The following is a 16,283-nucleotide window of genomic DNA, read 5'->3' as shown; positions in this document are numbered from 1 at the left end:
TTACTGATACTTTTCTGTTTTCTTGTATAATAAAACTGCAGACTTAAATTTTATTTTACAACACCGATATCTCAATACATTTGTAAATCTTAGTAATGTTTATCTCTTTATAAGTATCACACCTTTATTCTTCCATTGTTTACTATTAATTTGAGACATCAAAACCATTGAAAAACAGCAGGTTTTGCCACACCATCAAACAGCACAAAGGATAAAACATATGTCTTGCCATTGCACAATCACCATTTAGCCTAAGTGCCAGCTTTCAATGGCATGTTATTTATTTCTCTTTTTAAACAAAAGAATGAAAAGCATCATCCTTCACTTTTGTGTTGTTTTTTTTTGTTTGTTTGTTTGTTTTTCCCGGTTTGGCATACCCCAATAAGATAAAACAAGCTTCTCAGATTAACAGTTCAGCCAATCTCATGAGTCTGGACCTGGGTTACCATCAACCTATTAGATGACCACGCCTCTTTTTAATGGATGACAAAAAGGCAATGAGAGTGTCTGAGTAGAAAGCTTATTATCAATTAGGAAAGAACTACCTAAAAAATGTTATGCATTTTCAAACTATTTCATAAAATCACAATTAAATCACAAGTGATTGCAAAAGTAGGTCTTGACACTTACTTCGCCTTCTCATGGGGATCAGACACCACATACCACACAATTCTGGATATACCCAGATGCCTGTAGAGTCTTTGAGTATGACTTTGATAAAGCAAGCCGTTACTCTAGACTGTGACTTTCCTTTTGCTGAGGCTTGTGTATGGTGTGTTCACAGAGCAAACTCCAATTCCCTTCATCACCCAGGTGATATTGGGTTAAGATGATGTTGCTACAGCTGTTTTCTTCGGCAAATGCTCATCCATCACAACTCATGTGCGTCAGACCCTTCTGTCTCACATCAACACAAACTATTAACCTCTTTAAGAGTCTCTAAATGGTTTTCACTGAAGCTAAAGAAACTCAGTTGAAAAGAACAGCAGCTTCATCGGCACTTATTCAATAAAAGCAGCTTTCATCACAAGGTCACAAGACTTCCCAACGATTCATAAGCTCTCCAGTATCTGTTGTACCCCAAAGCTCCTCTTCAGGTTTAATTCACTACTGTTCCACTCTTACATTTTTCAGGCCTCAGAATTGCTCCATTTGTTCACTTCACACCAATCTACAATACTGAAATGGTTGCTTTCTGGTACAGGTCAAGGTCGGTGCGTAACACAAATGTCAGTACATTATTTCACTTCAAGAATTGTAAAGATTTACAGAATCACAGAATGTCAGGGATTGGAAGGGACCTCAAAAGATCATCTAGTCCAATCCCCCTGCCGGAGCAGGAACACCTAGATGAGGTCACACAGGAAGGCTTCCAGGCGGGTTTTGAATGTCTCCAGAGTAGGAGACTCCACAACCCCCCTGGGCAGCCTGTTCCAGCGTTCTGTTACCCTTACCGAGAAGTTTCTTCCCAAATTTAAGTGGAACCTCTTGTGTTCCAGTTTGAACCCATTACCCCTTGTCCTACCATTGCTTGTCACCAAGAAGAACCTGGCTCCATCCTTGAGACACTCACCCTTTATATATTTATATATTTATATATTTATATATTTATATATTTATATATATTTATATATATAAATATATAAATATATAAAAATACTATTTTATATATAATAATAGTAAACATTAATAAGGTCACCCCTCACAGTCTCCTCAAAACTAAAGAGCCCCAGCTCCCTCAGCCTTTCCTCATAAGGGAGATGCTCCACTCCCTTAATCATCTTTGTTGCCCTGTGCTGGACTCTCTCCAGCAGATTTGTCCCAAGTACTGCAAGAACCTGAGCTCACAAACTTACTCCCTTTGAATTCCTCAGAGTTTCAGCTTTGTAATATTTCAAGACTTTGCTAAAACTGTTGGCTGTTTCAAGTATGGCTATAGGACATACAACGAAAGAACTAATAGATAATTAAAAAGCAGATGAGGAAAAAAACCCACTTTTTTTTTTTTTTCCTCTTCAAGCTGTGTACAGTGCCTACATACCAAACTGGTAACTGCAGAAACACATTTGTATTTAAATAGACTTAATACAAACAGATTTGAATACATGGAAAACAGAAGCCTTGTCATTTGGTAATTTGTTATGCTTTGCTTCCCCTCAGAAGCATTTAAAAGCATGAACAGCAAAATAAATACTGCAAATCCCAGGCTAGTCTCTTAAGATAAAAAACAAATGCTCGGAATACAGATATGCTTCTATCAACAATAATTTTCCAGTTACAGCTAATTACTCTATTTCTAAATTTACTTTCTAAAGAGCCCCCTTATTTCAGAATTTTTCAAAGAGGCATCTCTAATGTCTTCTGAAGAATAAGAACCATTTGAGCGTGTTATTTTGGCCAACTGCTATTCAATACAGTAATGAAATATTAAAATATATATATACACATATTACCCAAACAAATAAAATATTACAATGTATAGTTAACTATAATTTGCCATTATTTCATTAGTATCCTGCAACAGTATAAAGCACTTAGTAAGATTTCATTTTATGAATACCCAGTCAAACTTCACAAGTGGAAACAGCTTATTACATTTTTCCATAGGAAAAAAAAAAAAAATGGCACTGCTTTAGGTGTTCAAATTCCTTTCCATGTCAAAACTGATTTAAATCAGCTTAACAATCTGTACATTACCCATACTAGCAACTTCCTGAGAGTGATTCTCATTCAAACAAGAATTAAATGAGTGAAAACCTACAGCTTGTACTACAGAGGTCAGATTAGGTACTCAACTGGATGTGCTCCCTCCTGGCTTTAGGATCTACAAAATATGTTTATTATAACACGAAAAACAAATCATCAGTAAGAAGTAACTAAGTACACTTTTTCTCCTTCTGGATATCCAGGAAGCCACAGAAGAAAGGTGACTGGAATGAAACTGCAAGTCTACCACTGAACATAGTCTGATGGAAACAAATAAGGTACGTAAAATGTTCTTTCTGTTATTGCCGTTTTAGGATATTCCAAAGTCTGGCTTACACCAGACATGAGTTCATAAAGAGGAACAAGTAACAAGCTTAAAAATTAATAAGGAATGTACAACAAGCCTTCTTCGTAATCAACTTCTCTATTCACTGCTTTTAACTATAGAATATGTGAACTACAAAACAGTTCGATATACTAGACTGAAATTTTGATTTTGATTCCAGACCTACCAAGAGAACACTACTGATTCCTTTTCTTCCAGCCCTGGTGCACTGTGCCTGCACACTCCTCATGACTGTCTTACTGCTTGTGGCAAAGTACGAGATAAAAAGCAGCCCTGTTCACTACAGGGATCTCCAAGCACTGCTGTAACAGAGCAATAAAAGGCTTCCACTGTCAAAAAAATCCTTGACTTAATGCCAGATAATTATGCACATCTAACAGTTAAAAATTAATTCAGAAAATCTGAAAAAAAGCAAACTAAATACATATTAGCCAACGAAAGCATTGCAGTGTCATACAGCTGATGCTTCAAGTGACAATGTGCAATGTGATGATTCTCAGTATAACAGACATTTTCCAGAGTTAAATCCTCGTGCACTACACGAATACTGAAATCTTATGCTAAAGTCTCTACTTTTAAAATACCATATTCATCTTGAGATCAAATCAAAGGTTCACATTTCACAGATCTTAACTTATGTCACTCAGTAAATGAAAGATGATTTGCATCTTCTTTGTTACAACTCAGGTCAACCATTTACTGAAAATATTTTCTTCTTCCTAAAATAATATTTTTCCATATTTTTTTCCTTTCTAGCAACAAGTGATTTGCAAATTATCTACCTGCTGTGCTATAACTTTATCAGCATACATTTTACATCTAAAAAGCAACAAAACTCCAGATATCCATGCTTCTTATTTTAAACTATGCAAAATATCTAACATGTCTTATTAAAAAACAGATGGCAATTTGAGTCAGAATAATAACAACAGAGAAAAATGGGAAAATGCTTCTTTGAATTTGTGGCTATCTTTCAATGCGGCTATCTTTCAACTTACAATTACTTTTCATGTCTCCTTCTTCCCTTTGTTGACCACTTGTACTTGAACAAACAATATTTCAACCTAGATCTAGAACTGGTCACTATTTCCCTCTAATTCAATTACACATCTGAAGGTAAGAAAAACAAAACAAACACTTAGAAATTAACCTGCATACTTTTGACATGCTTGCAGAAGGTTTTCTCCTTAAACTTCATTTCACCTCAGCTCACAGAGTTACCATCTTTATACCAAATTTAAATTTAGCAGCAACACATCCATCAAAGAAATCTAACAATCTGGGTAAGGCATTTTAAAACTAATAATATCAGTCTCCAGACTGCCATCCCAACAATCCCAAATGCAAAATATAATAGTTACTTTTTTTTTTTTTAATTAATATATAAAATGTAGCTTTCTGGAGTCAACCAGCCATTTTGTAGATACCAAACCAAACAAAAACACACGAGCCTTACTCAGAAATTAAGTAAAACATTGTATATAGTGTATCACCTACTGTTGCCTGGAGCAAATAAAACTGTTGCCATGCTGAAAAAGGTTGGCTTGCCCCCTGGGTTGGTGGGGCCTTCTTCACCTCTCCACAATCAAACTTGCAACACAGTGCAACTGGTAGCCTCCCCACCTTCATAAAAACCTCCCGAGACTTCATATTAGAAATAAGGCTGTCTGGGTGACTCTAAACAGAATACGGAAGATATCTGTCTGACAAACCTAAATCCATGATAACGACACAAGTTTGGTAGGCTGGAAAAATCATTAGCAAAGAGAAAACAAGCATGTTCTGCTAAGAGTGCAACTGCAGCCACCCCATGGCTCCTGTACCCACTGTAAGCACCTCAAGAGCTGCACAGTTCTCACAACCACCCACTAGTCATTGGGGCTACTGCCCTCTCTGTTGAGCAATGATTGATAAGCACATGATTTCAAATATTTAACCTTCTGTCCAGGTGACTGAGCATAGTAACAGGACAAGCTTTCTAAAATAAACCACAATTTATTTTCACTTTTACATGTTTCGGCCTCTTGCCTTCAAATGGTCACTATACCATCTCTGAAAATAATTCCTTTTTAACTAGCTAGCTCTCCTCTTCTGATCTTTTCCAAGCATTTACTGACAGAAGTCTTACCTTGAGGTATTCTTTTACTTTCTGGCTTATTTTTTACTCTCAGTAAACTAATAAATCTGATTAACATAGTAATACAGTTAAAATAAAGAAATAAACAAAAGCCATAGCAAAGGTAACAATGAAAACCTCAAGCAAGTGTGACTATGTTTAAAACTAGGTTAGTACTACACTTTTTTTTAAAGGAGTGTTTGCCAACTTCTGGATACTTTTCAGCTTGGTAGACCAAAAAACAAACCCACAACAAACCAAAAACAAACCAAAAAAACAACCAAACAAACAAAAAAAGAAACAAACACCAAAAAAAAGGGAATTACATGAGTTTCACTGTCTTACATAATGCTTACAGCGCTACCAGAATAAAGCTGTACCTTCATATTGTGACATCTCTTTAAAAACTCTGATACATAGTTTAACACAGGATTTATCAACTTAACAAAAAAACCCTCCAAAAACGGTGGCCTGATAATTTATTCATTTATCCTTTGCTCACAATAACTTTAAAATTGAAGATTTAGGCAAGCCTTTTATGCATCCATACCCATCATTCTAATATGTAGCTTCAGCTGAGTTTAAGTTTCTATCTCCAAACAACCTTGATATTTCTTTCAACAAAAAATGTCAGAAGTTCTCACGTCCTTAGTATTGCCTTACTTGGGTAACCACTTAATGAAATACATTCAGGCAAGACTTTGTCCAACTTCCTTTTTTATTACACCTTGAAGTATAATAACTAATTCATGTCAAATTTCAAGTCATTTCTATAGTTTTATTCTGAATTAGTGTCATACACCATACATATACCTACGCATTACCTAGATCGCAGTTATATTTTGTAATGCATCTGATTTCACATATTCTGCAAATTAATTTCAAAGGAACTTGTTCAGTAGAATCCTCTTCTGACTGTTCTGAAAATGGTAGCTGGACCAAAACTTGTTTGCCCTCCTTATCCTCAGAAGCAACCCAGAAAATACATAAATGTATGGTTAAATTCCCTTTGATTTTTGCAAATGAAACTAGTAACCAAATTAGGCAAAGCACCATCCCTCGGCTTTCCACAACTTTTATGCTTATACTGAACTAAAAATTTGTGGCAAAAACAGTGTTGTGTTGACTAGTGAAATAATTACTGAGTCTATCTGGTGTTTTCTTGTTTCAGTTATTGGGGGAAAATGGTTGATCCTGCAGTTTTCTTCTGCTCAAGCTCTCAGAGAGAAACATATCACTTACTGTTTCTATTTGTCATTCAACTTCTTTTCAGCTACAAGTCAGGGCAACATAATGATTAATATGAAAGACAACATATGTGCATACAAATAAATTACTTCAATTTTTCTGTATCATGTTTTAGCAGGTATCATTTAATTTAGCCTCTTTTCTCTCTCCTATTTTTCTCAACAATTTTCATACCAGAGTTTTTTTACAACATACTTCATACCTCTTCTTCCACACACTGCGTATTTAACATAACACAGTTCCAAAGTAAAAAAGAAAAAAAAAAAAAAGTAGAATAGTAATAAGTATTTTCAGTCAGCCCAGCCCAAGCAGTCATTCCCAGCTAAGTGCAAAGATGCTGAAGGTAGACAGCAGTAACTGGGTTCAAGAGAACCAAGAACTAAGCAATGAACACATATGTGCATTCTCCCCTTATTCAAACGGAGAACAAAGGCAGAACACAGGCTGAGCCCACTTGCACCCTACAGACTGCGTTCTTACTCATGTAGCTCGCTGTGCATGTGATGAGTTATTTCTAGTGGTCAGCGTAGCATGCCAGTATTTTTACACAAGAAAAGCACTACCAGGATAAACATGGCCTAACATGTAAACATAACTAACCACTCAAATGCAGAGCCACTTCACTAATAGAAGGTATAGGATAACTTGTCTTTGCAAGACGCTGTTTAAACATCTACTGTGACTACAGGTGCCACCAAGAAGCTGGGAAAGTAAGACATTCATTAAGTTAGAAATACAGTCTCTCCTTCACCATCTCTCATTTGCAGGTTGCTTAGTTTCCAAAAGCACATATTCTCATTTAAATTAAAACAAAACCAGGAATTACACTGTTGACGTTCCACCTGTTTCCAAACTGACATTCCTCCATACAACATTCATCCACGTTATATTAAAAATGACTGTACATTTTGGATAATCACAATATTGAGACATCACACTATTATTAGACCTGCAAAAGGACTACCATATTTCAGACTGTTTCTGAAAAGCTACCAATATATCAAACAAAAAAAAAAAAAAGCACATCTGACAGCCAGGCCAGTATAAGTATTTAACACAGACAGAACAAAGCTCAGCAATAAAATGAAAGACTATTATTATATTATAATAGTCTAGACTATTAAATAAAAAAGGGGCATAGTATAACCTAATTTCCCACAAGCATCTAGCCCATCACTATTTAGATAGAGTCTCCCCACCACTGCACACTCCTATAGCTGGAATTCAGGTATCACATTATGCAGTTAACCTGAGAACCATAACACATTCACTATTACTGCATACAGAAAGAAGATGCTGGAGTGCAAGGGTTCTTGCTAACCAACAATAAAAATAAAAGGGTTGAGTCACCCTGAACAAGCTCATCGAAAATTGTACCACATATCCAGCATATTTTAGCATACTTGAAGAGATAAACTGTTTAGGGTTTTCTGGTTATTACTATAGGTATGCAAATGTTACTTTAAAAAAAAACAACTTGTAACACCAGAGGTGGTCAAATATTTCTGCCTTTCAAGTGATCATCACAAGATTTAAAGCAGTCCCTGCATCAACAGATGCAATTTAAGCCTGCACTACACAAACTACGGACAGCCATACATGCCATGTATCCTTCCAAACATCACCCGCAACAACTGACAGAGCCGAGCAAGCAGCCAGCCCGGAATCTAACCCAAAACAGGCCCACAGCCCTTATCCGCTCAAGGTCAAAGCAGGAGGGCTCCGGCAGCCCAACGCCGAGCTCGATCCCGGGCGGGAAGAGGTTCCCCCAGGAAGCCCCCCCGCGAATCCAGGCCTCGCCAGCAGCGCCCGCCGCAGGTGCCGGGGTCGGGGCGGGAGGGAGGGAGGGAGGGAGAGAAGCTTTGCAGCCACGAAACCCACCCGGGCCCACTGTGCGCTCCGGGGGCCAGCCCGGGGCAGAGCACGGAGCGGCACTGGGGGGAGCCAGGCGCCACAGGTTAACTGACGCAGAGCCATCACCAGGCTAACCGCTCCCGCCAGGCTCCGCCGCACCTGCCCCCCGCCCCCAGGCCACCTCGGGCCCGGGCCAGCCCTCACCCTCCCCGACGGTGTCCGCGGCCCGGCCCGGGGAGGGGAGAGGAGAGGGCCGGCTTGGCTGCAGGGGCGGACTCCGCTCGTCTGCGGCGCCCTCTCCAACACAGACGCGGCGACAGGGAGTGAGGAGAGCAGCGGCCGCCGGGCCCACAGCCCACCTGCGCCGGGAGGAGGAGGAAGAGAAAGGAGGAGAGGGGGGCGCCGGGGCGAGCGGCGTTACCTGAGCGACCCGAGCCGGAAGAGCCCGACCGCCACCGGCACCCCCGCGCCGCCCTGACAGCTCCCGGCATGCACCGCGCTGCGCCTCCCGCCCCGCCCGCGCCGCGCCGCGCCGCCACACCGCGCCCCCTGGCGGGCCGCGGGCGGGAAGGCGCGCAGGTGGCGCGGAGCTGCGTGAACGCGCAGCGGCCGGCGCTGAGCGGTCCGCGTTTTGGTGGAGGATGGGTCGCGGCGGTTGGTTTGCCAGCACGGGAGCGCGCACCTGCGTAGCAATGTTTCTGTCCACAGCTGGGCTGGCGGGAGGCAGTTTTAATTGCGCGTTATGCGAAGGAGGAGCTGGCTCAGTACGCGTGGGCTGTGAACGTCCGTGAAGGAGCTTCTCGGGGCTCCTTGATGATGTAGTCCTGCCATGTATGGGGAAAACGAGCAAGTGGACATGTGCACTGATGCAGATAAAAATATGGGGTTTATGTATATATATATGGATTTTGTCTAATCTTTACATGGTTCACCAAATAGAGTGCGTGTAAAAATGGAAGGCAGGCAGTACTTTAGAAAATATTATTGATTATATTAGTAGTCGTTGTATTTAGGATTTTATGAAATCTGTTCTGATTAGTATGCTGAAGTCCTTAGACAGAAAGGTGTGCGAGATGCCCACACAGACAATACTGTAAGGAATTTTTTACTGCAAGACCGATTTTCAAGGGACCAGTTCCACAATATGAAGGATGCAGTTCTTAGGCTGCAATCTGTTAAGTGTCAAATCCATCATTACGGTTCTGAAATTTAAGCAGGCTTCATAATAGCAATCAGTTATTACGGTTATAAACGACTTAACTGCAAAAAAAACCCCAAAACCTGCATTTAGCTTATATAATAAATCTTTTAGATTCTGTCTGAAGACAAGTAAATATTTCTAAAATATTGCCAGGGGAAAATCTAATTTATAAATCTTCTACTTAGTGACTTATGTTATCAGCCAACATTTTATGGAGTCTAATTTTATTCTCCAGACTTGGAATAATAATAAAGAGGAAATGTGATTTCTTTTCTATTTCAGGATTCACTAAGTGAGAAACATTGACTTTTTGGAAAGCTGACAATTCCCACTGGTTTTCTGAGGCACTGAGTGTGACTTTACAGGTCATGTATCTCCAATTAAAACGGTGCACGTATAATTACATTTATTTAAAGATGCTTATAAATGCACTTGAGATTTCACGCAACTAGGGCCGGTGCTGCTTTATGAGCTATTTAAAAGTGGTGATCTTCACAGAGTGGTGGGACTTCGAATAACTACATGCCTTCACACGCTCCTGCACTGTCAAGCAGTTAGACTTCTAAGCTTCACTTTTGCTGAATTTAGTAGAAGCAGTTAAAACTCGGAGCTCTCAAACAGTTATCTGAAATTGTTTCATCAACTTTATGTACAGTCGCAATCAAAAAAAACCCACAAAACATTGTACATTATCGAGAAGAATATTGAGAACAAAATAGAGGGAGTCGTTTGGCCGCTATAGAAAATGCCAGCACAAGCTTAGATTGATTACTGCATCACTTTGTGTCTTCACGGCTCAGGAAGGATACAGAAGAGTTAGGGAAGGCACAGAGAAGGGACTGTGTCACCACCTTACAGCAAGAGCAATAACAGCTGGGAGAGAATTGACTAAAATTTACAAAATAATGAAAGAGACCAAGTTGTTAAACAAATTCCACAGTATGAGAATGAGGAGACACCTCATGAAAACAGTGGAAGATCGTTCTTTAGACTTGTTAAAAAAATGATTTTCTGCAAAGCAGATAGTGAACTTCTAGAATGTATTGACACTAGAGGCAGGGAATTGGACACTATCCATAGGCTCAAGGAGGCATTATTCATATTGATGGCAAACACATGGGTAAGTGGACACTGAAGGAACTAGGCAGGGATATACCCTCCAGCATCCCTAATACTATGAGAGATGCAGGGGAAGTACTGGGAAGTGACCACATTAAGGAGCTCTTCCTGAATAGTATCTCCTTCTACTGACATTGGAGTCAAACTGGGCCAGATGCACCGCTGATGCAACGTGCCCTTGTTCTATAGGAGTAATTATTTCACTGCAGAAATGGTGAGAAACCTGTAATAGACAATTTTGAATAAATGAAGTCCACACCCTGCAAATACTTATTATTTATAACCTTGTAACCTTGTGTAAGCCCTTGTAAAGTCAGGGCCCAAGGCCCTTTTACTAATACTAAGAGTTGATTCTCCTATAATCATGTGGATTTTATGTTTGATGTGTGACATGCTTGCTCAGAACAATTTAACCTGCAATATGTGCGTTGGCTTGTGAAGTAATTGGAAATGAAAGCCACCATGTGGACTAAATATTTTTCTTCCTTAAAAAAGCAAACAAACAAAACTAAAATCCCCAACCACCACCCTCAGAATGGCATGTAGAAACTACAATCTGGATCTTAGAATACTTGAATAAATTCACACTTTATAAATTATTGGTTGAAACAGTTTAGCTGATTATTGTCTATTTTTTCCCACAAAATCTGACCTTACTCCATCTCCTTCTTTGAGACACTCCTAGGACATCTACTTGGCTTTGCCGACTCCAAGGACTAAGATTATTTCAAAGTAATAATGTCCTAGATAGTAAATTGCTAGGAAATTAACATCCAAATCTGCCTTTTTGTTTGAAGCTTTGCAAATCGTATTTTCAAAGGACTCTCTGCAATTGCAAAAGGTCTTGAGAGTTTCATAGAAAGTAAACTTTTAACATTAGGAAAGACTGTTTTTTTCCCAAAGCAAAAGCTTCTTTCATTGTGTCCTCAAATACAGCCCATCAACAGCCTTTTATATGCTGTGAGGGCAGCATGCTGGATGAAGCATGCAGTGGGGACAGTGCTCATGAATTAAGGGATGATCACACAGGGGTGTCAAGGTGGGTTACAGTCTCTTTGTTAAAAGACCTGGTGAGAGGCAGTAGAAAGCCTCACCCCAGAGCAGCAGATGCCTGTGCCCAGAAGTCGGTTTGGCATGAGTGCAATGGGACAGCATTCAAGAGCTGGGTGAATGTGGATGAATGTAGATTGGGAGGAACTTGGGCAAATTTGTAATGCTGCAAGAAAGGGTGGAGAGGAGATTGTTCACACGGCAGGGGGTGAGTGGTTGTGCAGTGACATGCCACAGGATACAGTCCCCAGTGCAGACTGGGGAGCTTGCCCCTGGCTCAGCAGGGGCCACTGCTTGGACAGAGCTTCAGGGGCACAGCGGGTTGACCCCGGCCAGCTGCTAGCTCACTGGTGACTGACAGCAGCAGGAGACTCCCAGCTGTGGGGCATGATGGACCCCATCTGCCAACCTGACCTGCTGCCTCAGGAGGCTGGTTGCTTGTTAGGGGCTTGGATCCAACATGTTGCAGAGACACTGTGGAGGCTAGCCTGGCTCTCAGCCTACTACCCCCAATTCGTATCCACAGCGTCACCAATGATATTGATCTGTGAAGCAACATCTTGGCTATGTGGAGCTCTTGTGTGGGCTGCGCAACGGGCTGGGTGAGAGCTTGCAAGCCAGGACCAGAAGAGATGCCAGTGAAGATGACACCTTAGCAGGAGTGTGTTACAGACCACCCGGTTAGAATGGGGAAGTGGATGAAGTCTTCTGACACAACCCAAGGAAGTCTCCCGGTCACAAAGCCTAGTTATCATGGGGGACTGCTGCCCCTGGGAAGGACAAGCCCTGGGCACCAGTAGAGACCAGGAGTGCTTGGCTGGGGAGCGGCTCTCTGGGGAAGGCCCTCAAACCCTGGTGGGCAGCAAGCTGACCTGGCCTTGGCAGCAACAAGGACCAACAGCATCCTGGAGCACAGCCCATAGATCAAGAGGACTAATTATCCCCCATTACTTGGCACTTGATAGACCACATACAGGAGACAGCATCCAGTCTTCACCCCGGTGCCCAGACCCAGGCTCCTCACAGCGGTGTGTAACAGGCAGATGTTGAGGTGCACAAGGTTCAGGCTTGTAAGGAATGTTTAACAAAGAACTGTTGTTTTTACATAACTGAGGACCTGGCACCTGACCCAGCAGGGCGGAAGGACCGAGAGACATCGGACTGTAAATCCTTAATGTAAAACACAGTCTCTTGTCAGAATATATACTGATACCTACATACACACTGACACCTGTATTTACAAGTTAATTTAGGGGTAAGGACCAAGAGACATCGGACTACGAACTCTTAATGTAAAACACAGTCTCTTCCCAGAATATATACCGATACCTGTATACATACTGATACCTGTATTTACAAGTTAATTTAGGGGGAAGTGCAGCCAAAGTACGAGGAACCCATATCTCAAACAGATTGGTAAGGGCAAGGGTATTGTATGCATCGGGGCAGCCTGTAAACCCTGAATTACCAAACCAATGGGGAACAGGGGAGAGAAACTGCCGCCTGGATTTTGGGGGGATATAAGCAGGGGCTTTTTGCCCTATTAGGTGTGCTTACCTTTAGGTAGAACACCCGGTCTTGCAAAATCATTATTAAAATATGCTTTGCTAAGAGAACCTGCCTGGGCCTATTATATTTGCAAAATAGTTGTTTCCTACAGGCTGGGCATAAGAAAACCCCGTGAGGCAGCCCAGCCGCAGAGCGACTGCCGGGCCAGACTGTGCAGACCCCGACCTCGGACCTTCGCGACCCGACAGGACCCAGGCCCGGGCACCCAGGCCTGACCGCGGGGCGAGCACAGAACGCGCAACGGACCTTCCCGGCCGCCTTGCCGCCGCTGCACCGCGGGCGTGGCCGGCACCGAGCAGGCGGGGCCGTGGCGGCCGCACCGCGCCTGCGCCGGCGGAAGAGCGGCTGCTTCCTGCGCGGGCGGCCGCAGCCTTCCCATCCCGGCATGGCCGGAGGGTTCCTGCTGGAGATCAGGCGGAGGACGCAGAGCGCGTTGCTGGTTATCCGGTAGTGCGGAGGCGCTGCCTGCCTTGTTGCCGCTCGGGCTGAGCGGGGCCGGGGCCGGCGGGGGAGGCGCAGGGCGCGGCGTTGGGGCGGCGGGTCTGGGTTTGCGCGTCCTTTGCCTTGGACGGGGGGAAAGCCGTGTGATCTGCAGGGCCCCCCCCCGCCTGTTCGCCTCTTGCGCGACTCGGAAAAGCGCAGAGTCACGGTGCAAATAAACGCTTCCTGAGAACGCTGGTCTGTTTCTCTCGATTGCTCCTCACCCCCACGGCAGACCCCGAATTACCGCGTGGGTTCCGAGGGCGCGACTCGGGCGGCGGGAGAGCTGCAGGTTGCCCCGGGCTCGGTGCCCCCGCGATGCGGGCTCGGCGGCCCGTGCTCCCGCGTTGTGTCTGCACCTGCCACCGAGTTACTGCCCAGCTCCGGTGCCTCGGCGCTGACATCCTCCTCGCGCGTTACCGCGTACCAGCTCGCCCTGACGCCTGAGGTAAACTCGTTGCTTTGCCTCCCCAGCGGGGCGGACCTCCCCAGCGCGCCGGTGGATGTCACGGTGGCCGCGGACCGGCTGGAAGTGAGCAGCGGCGGGAGCTGCGAGGCGGCGGCGCTACCGGCAGGGGTCAGGCTGGCCCCGTCCTCCTGCCGCGGCCTGCGCCACCTCCCGGGCGACGGCCTCCACCTGCGCATGCGCCTCAGCCGCCCGCCGCCGAGCGCCGGTAAGGGCGGGCCGGGGGCTGGCCCATGGATTAAAAAAAGGGGCTGGTTTGCTTAGGGTTACCTGAAATGGAGCCTTTTAATTGGTGTGCGAACAGAGAATTTAAAGTTTAGATGCTGCAGCACAACTCCCCCGACCCGAACCAGACTGGGGTTCCCGGTTTGCGTTATGCGCGTGTTGGACTGGTAAAACTTAATAGAATTGTCAGTTTTAAAAAACAAAAGTGCAAAAAGTGGCATAACAAAAAGGAAACACGGTTGGCGAAGTGTTGCGTGTACAAGTTCGAGAGCTGCTCTCAATTCCTCCCCCGTGCTTCCCCATATTACTTCAAAATTGTTTCCTTTCCCTCCCATTTTGTGTTTGGTAGCTGAAAATGCAGTAAGATGATCCATCCAGGCTATTGCACTGAGGTTGTCACCCACCACTGGGTTATAAAGAATTGCGATTTTGTGCTGGAGCTTGTTCTCACAGCCTCAGCTTGCAGAGGTTGATGTTGCAAAGTTACCTGCTTTATTTCCATGGTGCTAATTCAGGTCTGGGATGTGACTGCAGAAATAGGAAGCATGGTGATGTAGCTGTTCATTTCTTTTATTCAAGCATCCAGGCTCAGTATGTTTAGATTAATTTAGGAGGATGGGACACAGACAGCTATATTAAATAACAAAAAATTGATATTCTGTGGTTTTAAAGTAGAAATTATCAGCAGAGTATGTGATGTACAATAATGGTTTCAGCACCAGGAAAACAGTCTGGTGAATTTGTGGCGTGCTGAGGATGCTTCCATACGTTAATCTGTAACTACGAATGTGCTTTGCCAATTCAACTATACAAAAATTATTTAGTGTGTCTTGTTAATGAGACATGCTTAAAAAGTGAAGTTTTAAATATTTAATTTTGAAAGTTGTACCAGTGAAAAACATGTATATGAACCAGATGGCAATTGACATGTTAGATAACCTTAGTTAACCTTTTTGATGTTTATGTTTAATGTTATGTTAATGTTTACATTTAATGCTTTATATTTAGCTGCGAAACTGATTGTCTAATGAAATTAGACTAATTGCCCAATATGAACTTCTGGAACCTTTAAAAATACTTTTCATTTGTGTTTGCATCATAAACACCGAATGCCAGTCCTGAGAATATACTTTGATTTTTAAGTCTGAGGAAGGGAGCAATGCAAAAGCTTACAGTTTTGCTTTTTCTTCCATTTAGTGTTATTGGATAATTTTGGGGAAGCTTTTATAGCTCCTTTTTTTAATTTGGGAAAGTTTTTTGAGCCTTTTTTTTTTAGTGAGACTGCTTTTGCTTTGCTGGCCTGCAGAGGGTATTGCTCACTATCTATTCCTTGAGAGTGACTGGTCTCTTACCTGTCTTTAAAACTAATGCCCTTTTCCCCTCACCCCCTTACTATTTTGTGTTACATATTGGACTGTACCCTCGTATTGCAGAGACACCGATTAGCAGAAATATCATTACAAAAGAGCGGCATTGAATTTTAATTTATACAATCTCTGTAATGAGATAAATATATCAGCTTCCCCTGTAGCAAGGGTTTGCACCTTTAAAATAATTATTCACATACACAATTCCTATTGTATTGTATATTCCAATTGTTTGTTAGATTCTAATCTTTTTTGGTTTGAGGTATATGGCAGGATTTTTCTGTATAAGTAGCTGAAAATTTTACATAGTTTTGAAGATTAATGTGTCTCCTTCTATCTATAGATTCAGTTTTCACTTTGAGGGAAAGTCTGAAACCCCAGAGGAATTATGTTTTTTACTGTCAATCCTGTGGTGACATCATAGTAAAAGACCGGTGAGTACTGCAGTGTCTGGTATTTATAGCAAAAAATGACATAGTGATTAGTATTTGTGTTATTCTGTGTACTTAGATAGCTAAAAGGTATTTATTTTGAAA

The 16,283-nt window shown here is 42.6% G+C and overlaps 2 protein-coding genes across 13 annotated transcripts in view; one reads left to right on the top strand and one right to left on the bottom strand.

Moving 5' to 3' along the window:
- The window catches only part of DOP1A (DOP1 leucine zipper like protein A), a 65,801-nt gene extending 56,976 nt beyond the window's left edge, over nt 1-8,825 (bottom strand). For 7 of the 8 annotated variants that reach the window (XR_010471221.1, XM_065056398.1, XM_065056402.1 and 4 more), the window contains exon 1: nt 8,692-8,825. The gene's annotated coding sequence lies outside the window, so the exon portion shown is untranslated. Of the gene's footprint in view, nt 1-8,297; nt 8,320-8,691 lie in introns of those variants that run through there. The other variant, XM_065056399.1, reaches the window with a different exon arrangement.
- Nucleotides 8,826-13,341: 4,516 nt separating this feature from the next.
- UBE3D (ubiquitin protein ligase E3D) overlaps nt 13,342-16,283 on the top strand; it is an 82,634-nt gene continuing 79,692 nt past the window's right edge. For 3 of the 5 annotated variants that reach the window (XM_065056412.1, XM_065056414.1, XM_065056413.1), the window contains exons 1-3: nt 13,458-13,656; nt 14,164-14,363; nt 16,091-16,181. In XM_065056412.1, the coding sequence (XP_064912484.1) occupies nt 13,595-13,656; nt 14,164-14,363; nt 16,091-16,181 (353 nt within the window). In that variant the 5' untranslated portion in view covers nt 13,458-13,594. Of the gene's footprint in view, nt 13,657-14,163; nt 14,364-16,090; nt 16,182-16,283 lie in introns of all 5 variants that reach the window. The other 2 variants (XM_065056415.1, XM_065056411.1) reach the window with 2 other exon arrangements.

The sequence above is a fragment of the Columba livia genome, chromosome 3 (assembly GCF_036013475.1).
Source record: "Columba livia isolate bColLiv1 breed racing homer chromosome 3, bColLiv1.pat.W.v2, whole genome shotgun sequence".
NCBI lineage: Eukaryota > Metazoa > Chordata > Aves > Columbiformes > Columbidae > Columba > Columba livia.
Note: the sequence above shows the minus strand (reverse complement) of the source record. Positions and strands in the feature narration are given on the sequence as shown.